This window comes from Euprymna scolopes, chromosome 45 (genome assembly GCF_053919585.1).
Source record: "Euprymna scolopes isolate OS-2025 chromosome 45, ASM5391958v1, whole genome shotgun sequence".
NCBI lineage: Eukaryota > Metazoa > Mollusca > Cephalopoda > Sepiida > Sepiolidae > Euprymna > Euprymna scolopes.
In genome coordinates this window covers 37,959,298-37,981,569 of record NC_136526.1, presented here as the reverse complement: position 1 = coordinate 37,981,569, position 22,272 = coordinate 37,959,298, and the positions used below count along the sequence as shown (strand labels likewise).

At 36.2% G+C, this 22,272-nt stretch overlaps 1 protein-coding gene and 1 pseudogene across 1 annotated transcript in view; both read left to right on the top strand.

Moving 5' to 3' along the window:
* Positions 1-22,272, top strand: part of LOC145269457 (matrix metalloproteinase-19-like) — a 74,553-nt gene that overhangs the window by 11,326 nt on the left and 40,955 nt on the right. The window contains exons 2-5 of the mRNA XM_080125132.1: positions 1,830-1,921; positions 4,682-4,806; positions 18,607-18,688; positions 20,637-20,773. Coding sequence (XP_079981258.1) covers positions 1,830-1,921; positions 4,682-4,806; positions 18,607-18,688; positions 20,637-20,773 — 436 coding nt within the window. The remainder of the gene's footprint in view (positions 1-1,829; positions 1,922-4,681; positions 4,807-18,606; positions 18,689-20,636; positions 20,774-22,272) is intronic.
* On the top strand, positions 3,405-3,521 carry LOC145269995 (5S ribosomal RNA; annotated as a pseudogene).

The window sequence follows — 22,272 nt, the reverse complement described above, 5'->3', positions numbered from 1 at the left end:
GTTGCACCTGAAGAAGATCGTAAATAAACGAGATGAAAACAGTCGGAATAATTCAAATGGTCTATGTCTGTTGACAGACGAACCTTAAATTGGCAGGAATCAAAGCTGAACTCTAAACAATAAATTCGAAAAATTAAAATCGCTTTTACAGATATTTTATCCTATTAAGATACTAGTACGTACTTATGTCGGTTAATTGTGAAGGTTTAGTATCCGTCTGTCTGTCTGTCTGTCTGTCTGAATCCGAAACTGAACTATTCTTTTAATTGCTAATCGAGATTTGTTATCCGTACATGGAATAGTTACATCAAACCTGTTAACTGGGAAAATATTTGGATCATTCTATCGCTCCTTACAGTATCTCAGTCCTGATTAAATTCTCTACATGTATAAGAGGCATATACATTTTAGGATTGAGTACTACTGCCAGATCTGAGGGTGTGCCGCTGAGGTCACTCTCTCCTGCTGTGAGAGAGTAAAAAAAAAAATCGACTTCCAAATATAGAGGGTGGGGGTCCTCTTTTCTTTTTTTTTTTAATTGCTTTTCCACCCCAAATAAGGCACAGTGCCACTTGAACGTACCGGGCTACTATTTGAGACGAAATTTGCAGGGATACTATGTAGGGAGTTGAGCAGCAAGATGTCTGTTACCATTATACTTGAACTTCTGCATGTAAAAACAACCAGGGCTGCAGGAACCCGGAAGGGAATTCCACAGTCAAGCATTTCGATTGTCATAATTACTTTAGTAGAAGGATGCCCGGCATGTAGGGATCTCTACAGTGTAAGGGGTTGGATTTAGCTGCCTGTCGGGGGTATTTACGTCGAGGGGGGGTACAAGTGCTTTAAGTTCGTCGGAGTACATTCTGTTAAAATACTTGCAAATAAGCACAGGGCTGCAACATTTAGTCGATGGAGCAGAGTTTGGAGTTTGGTTGTAGTGCGGGACCCATTATGTTGACCATTTTTTTTTTACCCTGTCTTAGAGTGTAAGAATACCTGCAGATGCAGCAACACAGATGTGGCAACAATACCCTATGCATGGGTGATTAGTGATCTTATAGACGTACGGAATACTCTCAGGTGTGAGTGATCTTCTAGCGCGATAGAGAAAGCCCTGGCAAATGCCACATTCCAGTTATCTGTGAATGTTAAGCCGAGAAGTTTGAACGAAGTACTTTAAGGTAGTTTATTATTAGCCATGGCAATCGGTAGTTGGGAGGGGTTCTTGTACGAGAAATATTAAACGAAAGAAGCATTGAATATTACCATCTATTTATGTCTCCATTCTACTACAGAGTGGAGATCCTCCTCTCAGGCTTTAGCCATTCTCTTATATATGTATTCATTCATTTTTCGCTTGACTCTGTTATGGAGAATAGTGTCATCAGCAAATATACCCATCTCGGAAACAATTTTATCAAGGAGGTCATTTATGGATATCAGGAAGAATAAAGGTCCAACAATCGACCCATGGGGCACGCCTACATTTATATCATGTTGCTTTGACGTACGACTATCAAACAGCAAAATTCCACCCTACACTGTAAAACTCCCCAGGTGCTCCAAAAACGTATTCAACTAGTTTATTCTTTCGAACTGCTAGACTTTGGAATTCCCTTCCGGTTTCCTGCTTCCTTGACTGTAATGGCATGCAAAAGTTCAAGTATAATGCAAGCAGACATCTTGCTGCTCAACTCCTTACGTATTGTCTCTGTAAAATTAGTCTAAGATAGTAGCCCCTTACGTCAAAGTGACACTGCCCCTTGTTTGGGGTGGACTAACGATAAAAAAAATTTATTAAATATTTTTTTTTCATCGACTTACAGGAATTTTTTCTTCGGTATGGATATTTGGGAGAAAAATCCGGAAACAACAGGGCTGAAAATCCGACCCCAGAGGAAATGGAAAAAGCTATTTTGTAAGTAGATCATTTCTTTTTTTCTTTCTAATTTATTTATTTTATTTTATTTATTTATTTATAATTATTTATTTTATTTATTTATATTTATTTATTTTATTTATTTTTATTTATTTTATATATTTTTATTTATTTATTTTTATTTATTTTATTTATTTTTTTTATTATTTATTTATTTTATTCTTATTTTTATCTATTATTTATTTATTTTATTTATATTTATTTATTATTTATTTTATTTCTTATTTTTATCTATTATTTATTTATTATATTTATTTATATTTATTTATTTATTTTATTTTTATTTATTTATTTATTTATATTTATTTATATTTATTTATTATTTATTTATTTTATTCTTAATTTTTATTTATATTTATTATTTATTTATTTTATTTATTTTATTTATTTATTTTTTTAATTTATTTTAATTTATTTTTATATTTATTTATTATTTATTTTATTTTTTATTTTATTTATATTCATTATTTATTTATATTTATTCATTTATCTTATTTTTTATTTTTATTTATATTTATTATTTATTTATTTTATTTATTTTTATTTATTTATTATTTATTTATTTTATTTTTTATTTATTTATTTTTATTTATTTATTTATTTATCTTAATGATTTATTTATATTTATTCATATTTATTTACTTATATTTATTTATTTATTATTTGTTTATTTTAATTTAATTTTAATTTTTTTATTTATTTATTTATTTTAATTATTTATATTTATTTATTTTATTTTTTATTTTTATTATTTATTTATTATTACCAATACAGTTTATTGCGCATAGCGGCCTGTCCATATTTGTAGAGTCGTCCGGCTCCGTCAAAATAAGGAACGCTTGAATAGATTTTCAAACTTCCATTTTTTTTTTTTTTTTTATCAAGGAAACATGATTTTGCATTTTTAAATCCAAGAAATCTGCTCAAAGTCTCTGCTCTGGAACCAAATTCTTGATCATCAGCCATGGATAGGGGTTAAACACTTATCGCACGTCCAAGCAATCTTCTTGTTTTGCAGAAAACATGGCGAACAATAAACTCTTGTATATTATCATTTAAAGTCTTTAAATTTCGTTTTTAGACGTTCTCATTGATTCTAGCAGCGATGAATTTATCACTTCCGTTTTTAAAAAACCTACATCCGTTAATTCCTGCATTTTAAAATTTAAAACTTAATGTCCGTTCCGTTATAAAACCGTTATAGTAACAAAATCTTATACATCGTGCGAAGGTAATTTCCTCAAGCAAAAAAATATTCGAGGACACCATTAGTCCGTTCGCTAATGCTTTTCTCGAATTCAGTATCATTTGTAGTCGGTTGAATAATGATATATGACGCTTCAAGAATTTGTAATTTTTTAATATTATTTTCATGTTGTATAATTTTTATGTTGTCAACGAGGACCTTTCTAAGATTGGAGGGGGACAGTTATGTTCTTTTATCAAATGTTTATATATAGCCGTATACAGCATAATCACGTTGACACACCGGTTCTCGTCAGATCACCGAAGTTAAGCAACGATGAGCCAGGCTAATACCAGATGGGTAACCATTTGGGAATTCTAGGCGCTGTATGTGCTCTTCGCTCATCTCGGCATTGTTTCGAGTCGTCTTGTACCTCAACTTGTCATAGGTATGCAACAATGTTGACTCGGGAGAAGCGTGGTTGTGATTAGGCAACTCTTGCCACTTAAATTTCACGCGCAGGCACCCTTACAGTGGGTATCAATAGTCTGTCAAGACTGGAGGAAGCCACGCCACATGAATACCATTATTATTATTGTTGTTGTTGTTATTATAATAATAATAATAATAATAATAATAATAATAATAATAATAATAATAATAATAATAATAATAATAATAATGTAAGTCTATCCTTTAGTGGTCCTGTATATGACCTTAAACTATATCCGATGGTGAGGCACCACCTTGCGGGCTTTGGGGAGTGTGGAGCCACCCTTTAATTGCCATTGCTCCCAGGTCCACTCTGACCCAGAGTGGTAACACCTGTTAGGGTCCCAACTATGGGTTAAATAGAATCTGACTTTAAAAAAAATATATTCCATTAAAAATCGTTCCTTAAAATAACTATATTCGGCATTAAATAACCTGAAAAGGGTTGATATGACGTAAAACAAAAACAACCAATCATATCCTTTGGCATTTTGTTATTTTTTTTCAAAAACAAAAATAACAGCATGCCAAAGGATAGACTCAAATTAAAACAGATTTTATAATGGAGATAAAAGGAATATCTGCCTTACACACGACTAAAATGCTAGTTTTATTGTTTATAACTGCCCCCCTCACTATTTTTGCTGATGAGGAGTCTTTGTTATTCAAAGACAAAATTTTTGCAAAATAATTTTCAATATTCATTGTCAATTTAAATAAAATGAACATCATATCTGAAACGATCGTACAATCTAGTGGAGTTTGTTTGTTTTCCTTTCGAAACTGATTTTTAATTCAAAATTATGAATCGTTTTACTCAATATATATATATATATATATATATATATATATATATATATATATATATATATATATATATGCATGATCTACAGCTGTTTCGCTGTATATTTGCTCTTCAGTAAGGTTAAGGTTTGAAACTGCTAGTACTGTATTCACATTTAGGTTAAGCTGAGATACGAACATCGGTTACCCCATTATAGCAAGAGAACTGTTTTAAAAATATAATTTAATGCATGTTTGTTTTCGCGTTGTCTTCGCAGACAATTCCAACGTTTTACTGGACTTCCGCAGACTGGAAGAATGGATAAAAGGACAAAGAAGAAAATGATCGCCCCAAGATGCGGTGTGAAAGATATTGGCAAGAACCTGGCTGAATACCAAACTAGTGAGTACAAATAACTAGGAGTTATCTATCTATAATATAAAGGGCAAAAATCTGTTTAAATGTATGTATGTATGTATGTATGTATATAATTATGTATGTCTAAAACTTTCGACAGATGCGTCGGAACGTTACGAAACTGGTATCATTTTAAACCTCGAACTTTCGGACGACAAATATCGAAAAATTAGTCAAAAGCATTAATTTCCTCACCCTCAATTGGACAGTTTTATACAAAGAGGGGGTTGTTTTTTGTTTCGCAGATATTTTCGAAAGTCATCCACTCTTTTCGATTGACTTGCCTTAATTTTGACATTCGTCACTTCCGGTTTTGCGATGGGCGCAACAGCAAAGACGTCACGTTTTTGATATTTTTTACATTTTTTTCTTTGTTTGCGGTACGGGTTCGGGCTTGCCTATCTACTACCATTTTTTTTTTGCTCAACACACACCTCCAAACACCCTGGCAACGCCGAGCACCCAGGCTTGTATATATCTATATATCTATAAAAGTAAACGTGTCTGTGTGTCTGTCTGTCTGTGTGCCTGTGTACATTTTCTTTCGCAATAACTCCGTCAATTTTCAGTCTACAGACTCGATATTTGATACACAGGGTACTGAGATTTGGGAAAATCTTTGTGATCGGTTTTCGGCCCGAAATTTGGCTTTTAAGGGGTCAAAGTTCAACGATTTTACCTTTGTGAACTCTACCAAACCCCTCCGACAATTTTAGGTCTAAAAACTTGAAATTTTAGATATGGGTTCCTTGGAAACGGATCTACCTTTATAACTCGATTTTAACCCAAAACAATAAATGTTAAGGGGTCATAATAGGGGTCAAAGTTTAAAAAATTGACCTTTTTTTTTGCTCAGCATACACCTCCAAACATCCGGGCAACGCCGGGCTGAAATGCTAGTATATAGTAAGTGAACGTGTCTGTGTGTCTGTCTGTGTCTCTCTGTGTGTCTGTCTGTGTGTCTGTCTGTGTACATTCCCCTACCCAATAACTCTGTCAACTTTTAGTTTACAGACACGAAATTTGATATACAGGGTACTAAGATTTGGAAAAATCTATGTGATTGGTTTCGACGACCAGATATTTGGCTGTTAAGGGGTCAAAGTTCCACGATTTGACGTTTGAGAACTCTACCTAACTCCTGCGACAATTTTGGGTCTAAAAACTTGAAATTTTAGATATAGGTTCCTTGGACATAGATCTAACGAAACAACTTGAATAGAGCCCTAAACAATAAATGTTAAGAGTTCATAATAGGGGTCAAAGATAAAAAAAATTGACAGTTTTTTGTTGTTGTTTTTTTTCCTCAGAATACACCTCACACCCGGGCAACGTCGGGCACCCATGCTAGTCTATAAATATAAAAGCAAAAATGTGTGTATGTATGTGTGTATGTATGTATGTTTGTATGCCTCATGGTCGGGTAACCAGCGACTAAACTGGTTCCCCCACCAGACTTGTTTGGTGAGGAGGGCGGCTAGTCTCCCTGAAGGATTAAAAACAAGACCTTCCAAAGGGCGAATGAACTCTTTTTCTGGGTCAACGGCCAACTAGCACCGTGTATATTTGTGTGTGTGTGTGTGTGTGTGTGTGTATGTGTATTGGGGTAGAGAGAGCTCCCGTAAGCCGTGGTGAAGGCAACCTTTCTAGGAGAAGCAAATCTCTGATTTAAAAAGCCATAAAGCGGAAGACCAGTACCCGCATTAAGCTGGTCTGCAGTTTAATTTGTTGCTGGCTATCTTGCTCTTGCTTGTTGTTGGATCTCAACATTTTGAACCGAGAGAGAGAGAGAGACTTAGCTGTCGTACAAAGCTAAGACTCTGTAACATCATATTTGTATAGATACTCCCTCAGACATTTGGGCTCATGGATTTTAAATGTCTGAGGGAGTGGCACTCGTCTGACAAGACGTTGCAATCATCATGTATGTTTGTATGTATGTATGTGTGTGTGTGACCGCTAAAAACTTTCGACAGACAGAACAAAAATTCACAAACTTGATATCATATTGAAGCTCCCTTCTTCGCCCGAAAAATATCGAATAATTGGCCCAAAACGTTAACTTTTTCACTCCGAAATCGACAATTTTCTACAGGGGGGGGGTCAACAAAAACCGTTCTCTCATGACGACGACCGATTCTACGCATGCGTCAGATGACGTCACGACCTTATTTAGTTTAAATAGTTGAAGAACTGACTAAATTTCATGTACGCCGTGTTAGCTCAGTTGGTTAGAGCGTTGGTTCATTATCTAAACGTTTTGGGTTCGAATCGTGGTGTGAGATGTCTTTTTTTTCGATTTTTTAAATTTTAATATTGAACCAGTGTTATTTAAGCCATTTTTCACGTAAGGTTTGTTTTTCTGGGGTTTTTTTTTTTTTTTACTTCATTTATTCTTAGGTTTTCATTAACACCCCCACCCCGACCAGTCACCCAAAAACACCCGGGTACACACCAATTTTTAAAATTTTAATATCGAAACAGGCTTATTCAAACCATTTTTCACGTGTTTTTTTTTGGGGGGTGGGGTAGTTTTAACGTTCGTTTTTCTGTTTTCTTTTTTGTTTTTGCGATTTTTACATTTAACATCGTTCGTTTACCTTACGTTAGTTTTTTGTGTCTTTTTTTTCGATGGTTTGATTACCCACCGCCCAGGTACCCCCCGCTTTGTTTTTCAGATAAGTTTTAACGTCCGTTTTTCTGTTTTCTTTTTTGTTTTCTCGATTTTTATATTTAACACCCTTACTTAGTTTTTTTTTGTATTTTTTTTTACTTCGCTTTAATTTACCCGACTTTTACAAGGTATTTTCGAGATATTTTTGATCGCCGCGGGGATAACAGAAACTGGCTTCTAGAGCAAAACTAGGTCAAACATCATGCAACTTGACGTTGTCGCACCTGATAATTTCGGTTTATAAACGTCAACTTAACACTCTTATCAATTCATCTGTTCCTGTGGTCGAGATGGTTAGGTTGCAGGGTTTTGTTTGTTTTCCATTTCCTTTCCACCTCCGCATCAAAGGTTCGGGGTTCAGGCCTACCTTTCTACTAAAACTATTTTTTTCTTTCCAAATAACGTTTTTTTTTTAGCAAGGTTGTTTTAATCTACCCCCCCACCAACACACACCTCCAAACACCTGGGCAACGCCGGGTACCCCCTCTAGTATATATATAAAAGGCAAAACGAGTTTTTTTATGTCCAAGAAAGGCTTTTTTCAGGTGGGGGCGCAAGAGTTACTATTTTGGAGAACATTTTATATACTCCCTAGATTATAATATCTACGATTTGCGAACGGACATCGTCTCTTCATTTATTTTGATCGACTTTTATAAAATTTACTTTATTCCGTCCTTTCTCATGTTTGTTTGCCTTTTTCGTATGTATAAAGCGAAACTTATTGAAGCGAACGTCATTCGCCGGCCTTCTAAGCGGGGACCTCAAGAAAAGCAATTAGCTTTGATCAATGTGGAGAAAATCTTTCATATCAGACAATTGCTATTCATTTCAGAGTTCCCCCTTTTTCGGGGGAGCTTAGTTTCTCCAACATTGTGGGGAAACAAACAAATAAATGAAACAGCGGAAAGCTGAACTGGCCTTCGGCCAACGTTCATTTCTGTGCCTGCGTGAACTTATTCAATTGAATTTTGATCGACATCGATAAATGTAAATGACTTTCACTTCCTCTCGCCTCGTAGCACAGCGGTAAGATCTCAGCTTTTTTTTCACTTTCTTTTCCACTTTCACGTCACGGATTCGAGCCTGCCTTCCTACTAACACAAAGTTAAAAAAAATGATCGCTTTTTTTTTTTTGCTCAACCTACACCTTCAAACACCCGGGCAACGCCGGGCTGAAATACTTGCATATATATATATATATATATATATATATATATATATATATATATATATATATATATATATATATATATATATATATAACGAGATTCGAGAGCGAGTTGATGCAGTGATTGCAGGTGATTAAATGACTTACTGACTGGATGGTTTTCTAACGAATGATAAAAAAAAATTTTTTTGTATAGTTTTAAAGGTTAAAAACTTCAAAGACTATATATATATATATATATATATATATATATATATATATATATATATATATATATGGCGTAATGACGTTGACACGACAAATTTAAGCAACAATGACCCCGGCTAGTACCAGATATGTGACCATTTGGGAATACTAGGTAATAAACAGGGTGGCGGGGTGGAAGCACTTCAACAATAAGGACCAGTAAGGCGCCTTCTACGCTAGTTGATGCACGGGCATTATCGAGGTACCTGAAGACACGGCAGGCAAATTATGATGAACTGTTGAGCAGTCTGGAGCCCCCCCCCCCCCAGAATTTGCCAACTCTTAATTGTGTTAGGCAAATATTACTGATTGAGGTGCAATGGCTTAGACTACCTATTCTGTATTAGCACTGTAATTATAATCTATTATATACTAGCCTGGGTTCCCAGCTTTGCCCGGCTATGTCTGGGTGTGTGTAAGGGATTGGGCAACCAAGCTAAAAAAAAATGGATTAAAACAACTCAAAATAGCGAGTATCCGTGCGAGCACATTTTTTTTTTTTTAATTAGGATCAGCAGCCAGGCTTGAACCCGTAACGCGCGAGAGGAAAAGGATGTGAAAAAAAACCTAGTCTTATCGATGCGCTCAGTGCGGTTGTGACGTCACGCGCGTTCGAAATAACCTGTTTCATGCGACGTCGTTCACGCGAGGCTTGAGTGACTTGCAAAAATGTCACCGAAAAAACTCCCCCCTCGTAAAAAACGCCCAGTTGACCGTGACAGAATGAATGTTTTTGAACAATTCATTAAGCCGAGAGACTGAGCTTTCAAACGATATCAATTTTGTCAGTGTTGATTGCGTGTGCCAAAAGTTTTAGCGAAACATACAAACATACATACACATAAACAGACGTGTGAGATTTATAGCCCGGGTGCGTGGCGTTGCCCTGGTGTTTGGAGATGGGTGTTGAGCAAAAATAATAAAGTGGTAGTAGGCAGGCAGGCTTGAATTCGTGACGCGAAGGCGGAAAAGAAAGTGAAAGAAAATCTAACGTCTACTCCATGACGCAACCGGAAGTCTAAAGCGTTCAAATTTATGTAGTCAATCAAAAGCAAAGATGACTTGCAGAAATTGCATTGCCTTTAAACCTCCCACGAAAGCAAATTAGACGTTTTTAATGTAGGAGAAAAATGGGGGGGGGCACTCATCCAAATAAACGGTAATTGTCTTAGTATGAAGGGTTTCCCCTACATTGAACAAGGACAAATTACAGAACAGATACTACCCGGCCCGAAGGCCAGGCGCTTGTGTTCGAATAGTTTTGGTTTATTTATACGAAAAAGACAAACACTGGAGACGACGGCACGGTGGGACTTTTTTTTTTTTACTTGATCAAAAAATAAAAATAAAAAGGAACGAAAGGATGTCCGTTTGCGAATGCGAGATATTATAATCTGGGAAGTATGCGAAAACTTACCGACGCGAGAACTCCAATGCAAAAAGCCTTTCGCAGACATACACAAACGCTCGTGCCCATTTTGTCTTTTATATATTAAATAATCTTTTTTTTTTTTTTGGAAAGAACCTCATGGTTTAACAAAATATTCTATTTAATAGCTTTAAAGACGATCCGAACTAACATCAGCTACAACTGTTGTAAATATCAGTCATTATTGGCAGAAAATAGCAAAGTGCAACAACCTATGTAAAATGACAGAGGATATTGCATCCATGTAGGTATTGTACTACAAAAACCGTTATGGGAAAACGGTCTAAATGCCAATGAGACTGATGAGATGATCATCGATGTTTTCGAAAACAGACCTTACATGTGAAGAAGAAAGAAAAAGAAAAAGATGAGGAAGGAAAAAGGAGAAAGCTAGATATCTTACTCCTGATGCAATTCTCTATCTATATAAAAGAAAAGTCCGTCCAAGGATGGAGTATCGTTGCCACATCTGGTCAGGAGCTGCTAGAAGCAGCTTATCCTTGACGGAGTACAAAATAGACTTCGTAGCTTAGTGAGGGATGCCCTTTTCGCTTCCTTGCAACCTCTTTCCCACAGAAGGGACGTTGCGAGCCTTTTTTTTTCATTACTTCCATGGCAAGTGCTCGTCTGAGCTCCAATTTTTCACGAAAAACACCCGTCTAGTTGAAACCACTGTTAATAATTTTCTTCACTCTTTAACTGTGCCTAAGTCAAAACATAGATTCCATGAACAAAGCTTCTTTATTAGAAGTGCACAACTGTGGAAATCTCTTCCGTTTGCCTGTTTCCCAGCTGCCTACAACTTGATAGTCTTCAAGTCTAATGTAAACAAGTTCTTGATGAACCATCCCCCTAAGTAATCCAATTTACAAAATTCCCACTACTAATGATTACTACGCTATAATCCCGTTGACTAATGTATACCCATTAACCCTTATCCTCGAGTGGCCTCCGAGCCTTGACAAGCTATGTAAAAAATATGACACGTACATCTAAGAGAAGGGGGATAGGTAGAGAATAAATGACAGGCGAAACGTTGAATGTAGGATTAACAGTAAGCAAGATGCGGGTTAGTATTTGAAGTGGTGACTTTTTACCTGTGCATTTTATCGAATTTTTCTCCTCTAAATATACGAGGGCGTTCCAAACTTAATGCCTCCTATTTTTTTATTTCGCCCGAATGGATCAGATGATATTGCAAATTGCATTGTTATGATGATTGAACTGATGCATTCATGACCTGAAAGTTTCATCTTTCTTCTGCACATATTAAAAATGTGAGACTCTGCCATAGGGGCGTGTCAGGAGTAGGGATGCATCATTGGATTACTTGCACAAAAGTTCACTAAGAATTGTGATGGCTATGTAGAAAACATAAATTCTGAGGCACATAATGATACTCGTTTTAATGGTACCACTCCCGTCTTCATAGATCTTAAACTTTTTGAGTTAAACAAATTAAGAGGCGTTACTTTCGGAACGACCTTCGTACGACAAAGCACGCCCCGGGCGCCCATGCACAGCCATCGTTCATCGCTGGTAAATGTGCATTAAAAACGATGGTTATTATATAGATATATACATTTTGGAGAACAAAATGTCGCTTGTTTTAATGGTTCTACTTCCGTCTCCGTAGCTCTTCACTTTTTTTATCTAAAAAATAGAAAACATTGCTTTTGTAACGACTCTCGTATTCATGTCTCATACGTATGCCATCCGGGATAAAATATTTCGTAAAGAAGTTAGGAACATAATTTTCTTCTCCTCAATCGACCATTTAAACATGTTATCCTTCAAAAGCTAACCGGACACAACCTACTAACGACTTACGTGACCTAGATACACAAAGTCATCCCACCTAATGCATGTCATCAGGGGGTGGGGGGAATAAATAAATAAATAATAATAATAATAATAATAATAATAACAATAATAATAACAATAAAGAAAACAAAATAGACAGAGAACATCAAAATTTAAAAAAAGCTCACGCTAAAGCAACAAGTCATTAACTAATAAATAAAAAAAAATAAATAAAAATATAAACATGCTTATTACCTAAGCAGACCATACATAAATCCCCTCCTCACATTTGCTCCGAGGCTCCACACAGCTATCCAACTTCCGCTCCATCATCTAGCATGCTTTGAATCGATCTGTCACGTCTACCATTTGAAAAGGGATTTTTCCCCGAAATTAATAATGGATATTGACGCAGACATAACAAGTAAGACATTTGTACCTAATACAACTGAATAAATATATATATAGACATATATGTAGGTACTTATTGATTTGTAAATTGCCACTTGTTCTCGTCTCCTTTCGCCAACAGCGACTATATTTCATTCCTCGCATTGTGATAGCCTTCTAAATCTCTACTACATGTTATAGTATATCTTTCTTGTTGTGTCTTGGTCCTACTGGATTGCAGGAGAGAAATTAATCCAGTCTGGTGGAGTATCCAGCTTTGTGATGTTACTTGATGCAATCATTTTGAGAAGGTGAAGCATTCCTTGTTAAACCAGTATGAGTTAACCATAACGAGAATATTTTATTTTGGCAGCAAGAACTGTGTGATTTTAAATATTTAGTCAGGGTTTACTTCTAGAGAAAGGTATCCTCATGCCGGGGTTGTCCTGACAAATCCTGAACAGAGAGACCTTATACACTCGACGATAGTCTCTTGTGGGTAAACGTAACCTGTGGCTGCAGCCGAGATTGAACTCACGACACGAGTTTGTAATGTAATTCAAATCTTGTTCGTAGCTGAATACTTGATGCTTCGCCAGGGCTATCAAGCATACTTTTTATCGTGACGCCATCACTAGATGGGTTGCCTACCACGGCTTAAAAAGGACCCTTCTACCCTTGAGAGAAGGATAAACCGTGCCAGTTTCCCAACCTGGTATTTTGCCTCACGGTTCATACAGTGCCTCGCCTTCCCAAATGGTCACCCATCTGGTACTGGCCAGGCTCGATGTTGCTTAACTTCGGTGATCTGGTGAGAACCGGTGTGTCGATGTGATTGTGACGTATATTGTGTAAACATTCAATAATTCAAATATTGTTTGTAGCTGAATACTTGCTGCTTCGCATGCGCTAACAAGTGTATCTTTTATCGTGATGTCATCACTAAATAAGCTGCCAACCACGGCTTAAGAGAGGCCCTTGTACCCTAACTTCAGTTATTTGGTGAGAACCGGTGTGTCAACGTGATTGTGCCGTATATTGTGTAGCCATTCAATGCGCGCTGGCATGAGCATTTTTATAACAGCTTTTGGGGCCTTACTACTTCCGGGTTGGCTCATGACAAATCAGAAACGAGCATTTTGTTTGTGATAACATCACTTGAAGATTTCTGTAATAAATCAACAGTTTCTATCACGTTTGGCTTTTCAACAACCCCCACTTTACCTTGATGAATTGCCTTAATCAAATCCATCTTTCCTTTGTATTGTAACCCTTCAGAATAATGAAGCGGGGATTAACAGGTGCTACACCTTGCCCAGGGCTGACCTGAAAACAACCAAGGCAAAGATGTTCATCTCCCAGATTTCTGAAAGAGTCATGTATCTTGTACTGGAAAGGCTCAACATTGCTTAACTTCGTTTGTTTTAATTACAAATTACAAACTGATTTCTTCAGCTGATCGATGAATGTTTGTATTATTTAGATCAATCAAGCAATTGTTCTCATCTTGAGTGTTTGTTGCACAACGTTTCAGTTGTTGTAACTTTCTACCTTCATCAGGTGTAATAATCGCCATGTTTTGGCAGGCCAAAAGAAGAGTGGGCAGCTCTGCACTCCAAGGTTTCGAATTTTTTGATCTACTTGAAGGTTTACACAAATTATAAAGATAATTAAATTAGTATATATATATTATTTCTAACGTATTGTGATTAAATTAGTATATATATATTATTTCTAACGTATTGTCATTAAACATTTAATTAAATATATATCAATCAATTGTAAGTTCTTAGAAACATAACATTTACGGAACTAAGTTACTCGGATCAGTATGATTAATCACGTGTGTGTCTCTTGTTATCCATTTTTTCTTTTATGTTTAAATTATTTAATCGATCTGAACTCTATAAAACATTTATTCATGCCGCTGGTGATTGGAATTCGGTGACTGCTAACGCTGCTACATTGTCACCTTTTCCTGACCCCCTTTGCTTCCTAAGGAGTTTCTGTCAGTCTTCCCGACTCACTCGGACTCTCTCTCTGACTGACTGACTTACTTACTTTCTTAGTCTCACTTAGATGCATACATTAATGCTATACTTCTTTGTGGCGTCAGTACGCGGGCCGGACATGTGAATTCCATGGACATGCTTCCAACATGTGCCCTAGCAACACAAGTCCCAGATTTTATTCTGCGGATATTCTTTAATTTCTATGTTCAATGTTTCTTACTCCGACCCAAATGAAATCAACACAACTTTCAACTTTCTATTTACCGCATTCTTTTGTTGCATAAGTTATTCTAATTTTCATTCCTAACTACAATGGATAATTCACTGCATTCCTGGAATAGTATCTTAACCAGCAAAAATGCATTCATTATAACTTTTAATAACTGCATTCGATATCATAATTCTCCTATTCGATTCGTTATCCGCCTGATAGTCAGGGATCCGAACCTTAGATTAACCACTAAGGAGGCTGTCCTATTGCAAAGTACTGGGGCTGCTGTATTGCCATTTGGTGAATGAATTCTGGACCATGCAGTAGTCTCTGGTGGGGCCTCTCAATGCCATTCTAGTGGGTAATTGTTACGGCTTTATCTTATCATGTGCTACATAAAAAATTTTTCCTGCCATTTTCTCTCTTACTTTCCCTCTCTATCCTGCTCTAACCAAGTATGCCGCCCTGTTCCACAAATCCAAAAACCTCAACATGAAATATCTAAAAAATAAAAACATGAATAAACCTAGAACCCCATCCTCCAACGTAGACCCCTACTACCATATCTCCTTCTCCAACATCAGGGGTATACGTTCCAACCTTCCAGAGGTTGAAACCCAATTAAAGGAGACGAAACTGGACATATTCTTTCTAAGCGAAACTGGAATAGGACCGACCACTTCCCTAGATGAGTTCATAATTAACGGATACTCTAACTTAACATCTAAATCTGACCCCCAAGACACCCATAGGCATGGAATATGTGCATACATTAAAGATGGCTTCCCATGTGGCAGGGATATCTCTAGAGAAGATCCTAATTTACCTTATATGTGCTTCCAGGTTGCACTTGCTTACACCACTGCATTTATATTTGCCCTCTATCGGCCCCATAACAGCGGAGTTACTAGTTTAAGAGTATATCTGAGAAAATAGACCACATCCTGTCTGCACATCCCTCGGCTAACATCCACATCTGTGGTGACTTCAACGTCCATAACGTGGAATGGCTGATCCACTCAAATATAACAGACGACGAGGGGAGGTTCTGTCATGATTTTGTCATTGCTTATGACCTCACTCAGATTGTTCGCGAGCCCACCTGTGTGCCCGATACTACAGATCAGTATGCAAGCCTTCTAGACCTTTTTCTTTCCACTTCCCCTGAGCTATGTCCATGTTCCGTTCTTTCTCCTCTAGGACCCTCCGACCACTCCGCCGTATCAGTTAAGATAAAAATGAAATACAATAAGTATTCAGACGTACCTCTCCACTGTACTGTATACCGATACTCCATGGCTGACTGGGATAGCTTCCGTACATTCATATCTGATCTACCTCTGCATTTCATGTTTCAAAAGGATGTGTCCTCTATATTATCAGACCTGACCGAATGGCTAATTGTAGGCATAGACCGATTCATACCATAAAAAAAGTCCAACAAAAACTTAACAGCCAGCCATGGTTCTCCCCAGAATGTGCTGCTGCAATCACGCACAGAAATCACTTTTTCCATAGCTACCAACGTAATAGATGCAATGAGACTAAAGCTGCTTTCAGGAACACCAGCAACCACTGTAAAGGAGTAATAAAAAATGCAAGAGAGCTATATGCTCAGTCTGTTAAATCCAAAGTAGCTGATCAGCGGCTTGGTTCCCACCAGTTTTGGCAAATAACAAATAGGATCCTGAACAGAAGTGTGCGTTCTATCCCAACCATTATCAATGGACCTGAGGTCATCTCGTCAGCATCAGACAAGGCCAAACTATTTGCCAAGAACTTTGCAGCTAATTCTACCCTATGCGACGAAGGCCATCAACTCCCCATATTTCCTCCAATAACACAGAACATGCTAGGTAACATACAAATACCTGTCCATGAGGTCGCCAAGCTAATCAAGATCCCTTATTCCAGTAAAGTAACTGGCCCTGACGGCATCCCAGTTATAGTGTTAAGAAAGCTTCAACCTGAACTTGCTCCCATACTTACGAAACTGTTTAAGCATTACCTTAAGGAGAAGTGCTTTCCAACACACTGGAAAACCTCATCAGTATGTCCTGTATTTAAGAATTCTGGTGATAAGTCATCTCCCTCTCAGTACAGACCAATAATTCTCCTGTGTGTCATGAGTAAGTTGCTGGAATCCATATTAAATAGAGAAATAGTCAACCACCTCAGCAAGAATAACCTTCTTTGTGACATGCAATATGGTTTCCGTTCTGCAAGATCTACCCCAGATGTGCTAACGGTTATATCTCATAGGATTAGTGAATCGCTTGACAAAGGCTTCCTTTCTAGGGCAATTGCTCTTGACATATCAAAGGCCTTCGACAAGGTATAGCATAAAGGCCTACTTCACAAGATTTCCAGCTACGGTATAACTGGAAATGTTTTCTCTATCATTAAATCATTTCTCTCTGATAGGCTCATAAGAGTAGTGGTCGACGGACAAAAATCAGAAGCCTGCCGTATTAATGCTGGAGTCCGTCAGGGTCCATCCTGGGCCCAACTCTTTTCCTGATCTACATCAATGATCTCCCTAAACACATACTTAAATCATTCGTTGACATCTATGCTGATGACACGACCATCTACGGTAACACATCAAAGGCTGTAAATGACAAAGCTCTCTCTGATTCTCTCTCCTCTGATCTCGAGCGTGTGGTTCAGTGGGGGAAGAGGTGGCTGGTTACCTTTAATGCATCTAAAACCAAGCTCCTATCTTTACATCATCAACGCTCTGATCCCCATCTGACATCAATTGAAATGGATGGCTCTCGTCTAGAAGAATTCCCATGTTTTGACAAGCTTCTGGGCTTGACCTTTACTCCTGATCTGAAATGGAACATGTATATCAAGTCTGTTGCCAAGGTCGTTGGAAAGATGGTGGGAACCTTCTACCGCTCCAGAAGATATCTCACTACTGATGCAATTCTCTATCTATATAAAAGGCGAGTACGCCTAAGGATGGAATACTGCTGCCATATCTGGGTAGGATATGCTAAAATAACCTATCCTGCCTTGACAGAGTACAAAATAGACATCGTGGTCTAGTGGGTGATGCCCTTTTCTCTTCCCTGCAACCTCTATCCCACAGAAGAGACGTTACGAGCCTATTTTTGTTTTATCGTTATTTCCATGGCAGGTGCTCGTCTGAGCTCCAATCGCTAGTCCCCCCTCGCAAATCTTTTACGAAAAACACCTGTCTAGCTAAAACCACTGTCCAAAATATCCCTCCACTCTTTATCTGTGCCTAAATCAAAACGTAGATTCTATGAACAAAGCTTCTTTCTTAGAACTGCACGCCTGTGGAACTCTGTTCCGTCTGCCTGCTTCCCACCTGACTACAACCTGGATGTCTTCAAGTCCAACATAAACAACTTCCTGATCAACCGCCCCCTTAAGTAGATATTTTTATTAAATCCCCACACTAACGTACTGTACATGCAATAGCCCTTATCCCTGAGTGGCTTCCGGGCCTTGATAAGTGGTGATCACCTTGTAAAAAAAAAATACTTTGTTTTTAATTAAAAACCGGGATGTCCCTTCAATATACAGCATTTGGTTTTTGTCATATGTTTGGTCTCAGTTGCGTGATGTTAAATAAGTATTTCAGAAAGTTAACTTTTCTGACATATCTTCCTGTTGTTGATGACGAATGAAATGCTAATTCTAAACTCACTTTGATGATGGGATGTTATCTCGAAATATTACAAAATAACGCCTAAGCTACACACAATACGATCAGATTAATAACATGTATTAGAATAAAACCAATACATTGTCAATTTGTTTACGTCTAAATTCTTCTCTATGATGTTTGTTTACTTGTTTTGTTTTTTCTTATAGTGTCAAAATGGCCGACAAATGTGATTACGTGGAGATTGAAGAAGTTCAGTCAAACATCACGATTATCCCCAGGTCAACAAAGGTATGTAATGAACGAACTCGAGATTAGAATCAGTTCGTTTGTCGATCTGAATAAACGTTTTAAAAGGAGATAAAACACTAAAAACTTATTGTACAACTGGGGAGTAGTATTAATGTCAAAATGAACACAGATTTAACCACATTCACCCATCCATTTGACATAAAGCATTTCTTTCTGACTATATATAGTAATTTATAAAATATATATGGCGATTAAGCTAAATCATCTCCCTGTCAGTACAGACCAATTTTTATTTTTTATTTTATAAATTACTTTTATTTTTATTTTATATTTATTTTATAAATCACTTACTATTTTTATTTTATAAATTACTAACTAGCTCTACCTACGTATTGAGCACTTTTGAAGTAAATACTTAAAGTTTACGCATAAATCTATACTTTCGTATATTAATTTTATGTGAGTAAATTAAGTATATATATATATATATATATATATATATATATATATATATATATATATATATAGCGAGAAAGAGAGAGAGAGAGATTTTTGTTTTTTAAAATTACTAAATATAAAAATAAATATTTATATATCGCTTGTAAAAAATACTATATAATAACTGGGCTATGATAACAGCCTATCAGTTTCTTATTTTGATTCTCAGGTATATATCCATTGATAGCATGTTTTTATGTAGAGTGACGTGGTTCTCAGTTGATTAATTGTGTCTGTGTCGGATATATACTAGAAACAATGAAAGAGTATGCTGTTGTCATAGTCCTAGTGATTAGTTATTTTTAAGAGACGTGCACACACACATACACACGCACATGCACACATATATTTATTTTCACAAAATCAAGACAACAAAAATCGAAGCGATGTGTTGCCATCGCTTCGATCTTTGTTGTCTTGATTTTGTAAAAAAAATTATATGAATGCTCGATTGTATGAACTGGTAATTTTGAAACTTATAATTTAAGTCATCTTATTCTGACTTAAACTATATGAACAATTTTCCGATTTTTAATTTACGCGGACATATTAAAATTCTGGGTAAAATATTAATAAGATATATATATATATATATATATATATATATATATATATATATATATATATATTATTATTATTATTATTATTATTATTATTATTATTATTATTATTATTATTATTATTGGTTCATATGGAGCTTTCACACAAACCAACAAACGATCGGTTTGGAGACCTGTGGTGTTCTCTGGAAGCTGAGTGACAACAAGTCTCCCCAGACGTCCAGCTCTCTCTACCTCCTTCGATAGCATTTGCAGATAAATCTGCGTCATTGCAACAGCCTCATAACATTGATTTATCGCTGCCAGTGGCCATTGGTTTATACTGGAATTTGAGTGGCACTAAGCCTCCCCACGATCCCAGTTCTCTTCGCGCTTGTCCAGCGGAGGTCTGGCCAGCGCTCTCTCCTCGGTCTTTCCATGATGGTGGTGTAGAACTTGTTGATATGCAGCTTCGGTGTTCTTCATTCCCTGTAACGCTTCTTTGTTATATTGTCTTGTGTTATTTCCCACATTCTAGGGTTGTCCTTAATATTTCAGATTATTATTATTATTATTATTATTATTATTATTATTATTATTTGAGGGTAAACAGTTACATATGGTCGCTACAAATAGCCATCTGTTTCAGTCAAAGAGACTTCATTAGGCGACTCAGAATCTCTCGATGCCAAAAAGAAATATTTTTTCTTTTTGGCATAGAGAGGTTCTGGGTCGCCTGAGAAATTCTCTTTGGCTGAAACAGATGGCTATTTGTAACGACCATATGTAACTATTTAGTTACATGATTAATAACAATAGTGTGTGTGTGTGTGTGTGTGTGTGTGTGCGAGCGCGCGTGTGTGTGAATTACAAAAGTCTCGTCTTATGTCTTTTCCTCTTAGTCGTTCTCGGGGATTAAACGTTCTAATCTTTATCTTCTTTCGATGCAGACGTGCTATAAGCCAGAGTCTTAATCGGTGGGCGAGTGTAACCCCACTTGTCTTCCGGGAGACCCGAGGCAAGCCCACTCTGGATATTTCGTTCGAGAGAAGAAATCACGGAGATGGTCATCCATTTGATGGAAGAGGTAGGTTGAACAATTCTCTCTCTCTCTCTCTCTCTCTCTCTCTCTCTCTTTCTCCCCTCTCTCTCTCTTTCCCTTCTCTCTCTCTCCTCACACACGCATCCCCATCTCCTCTATATCACTCTATCTGGCTCTCTTTCTCTCTCTATCTCGCTTTCTTTTTATTAATATAACTATGTTTTATATTTTGAAATTCGGAATATGTGCATGTTTTTATATATGCATGCACAGCACCCATTCCTAAACTAATTAACCGATCATTATGATTTTTCCAACACAGCTTCTAGGTTGCTATTTCTCAATCGAAGCCTCTGTTCAGTCTCAAGGGACATTGGATACCGCCTTCTGTGCTGTGTTTTTAACTCTTTTTCAAGATGTCTTTTAACATGTTTTATTAATCATTTGTTCATATATATATATATATATATATATATATATATATATATATATATATATATATATATATAACTACTTCATTTACTCACATAAGTTTATACGAAAGTATAGATTTATGTGTAAACTTTAAGTATTTACTTCAAAAGTGCTCAATACGTAGGTAGAGCTAGTTAGTAATTTATAAAATATATATGGCGATTAAGTTACACTGAATATTCGGCGTTTCATCCACTCTAGGATTCCTCGGGCTTATGCGCGAATTCTGTGGTTGTTTATCGTTTTTATATGCTCCTCTTCTATTGAGATTTTAATTAGCCAATCAGCTTTCTCAATAGAAGAGGACCATATAAAAACGATAAACAACCACAGAATTCGCGCATAAGCCTGAGGAATCCTAGAGTGGATGAAACGCCGAATATTCAGTGTAGTTTAATCGCCATATATATATATATATATATATATATATATATATATATATATATATATATATATATATATATAAGTATGTATATATATAAGTATGTATGTATATATATATATATATATATATATATATATATATATATATATATATATATATCTTCAACATAGATGGTGGACATGTAAAAAGCACGAGAAGGTGGTAATCACTGCAGGTGTAGTTTTAACAGAATGAAAATGTGTCAAGATACGTACAAACTTTGTATTTTTTTCAAGCATATCTGATGAGATGTAAACATGAACATTTTTTAAAATAATATAAAATTTAAAATTGTCTCGTTTATGTCGAAACACCGTTTTCTTGCTTTCCAGCTAACTACAATATGGTTGTCTTCAAGTTTAACGTAAACAAGTTTTTTATGAGCCGTTCCAAATAAGTTAAGAAATTTACCGAATTTCCATTACTAACGATTACTATATTGTCCAATTTCTATTGTACACTCTTTAACACTTATCCTCGAGTTGACTCTTGGCCTTGATAAGCGGTGATACCTATGTAAAAAAAAATTGCTTCTCGTTGTTTTTGGTTTTTGCCAGTATATATATATATATATATATATATATATATATATATATATACAAATGATGATAATTGCAACGTCAGTCAGTGAAAGTCCATGTCTTCG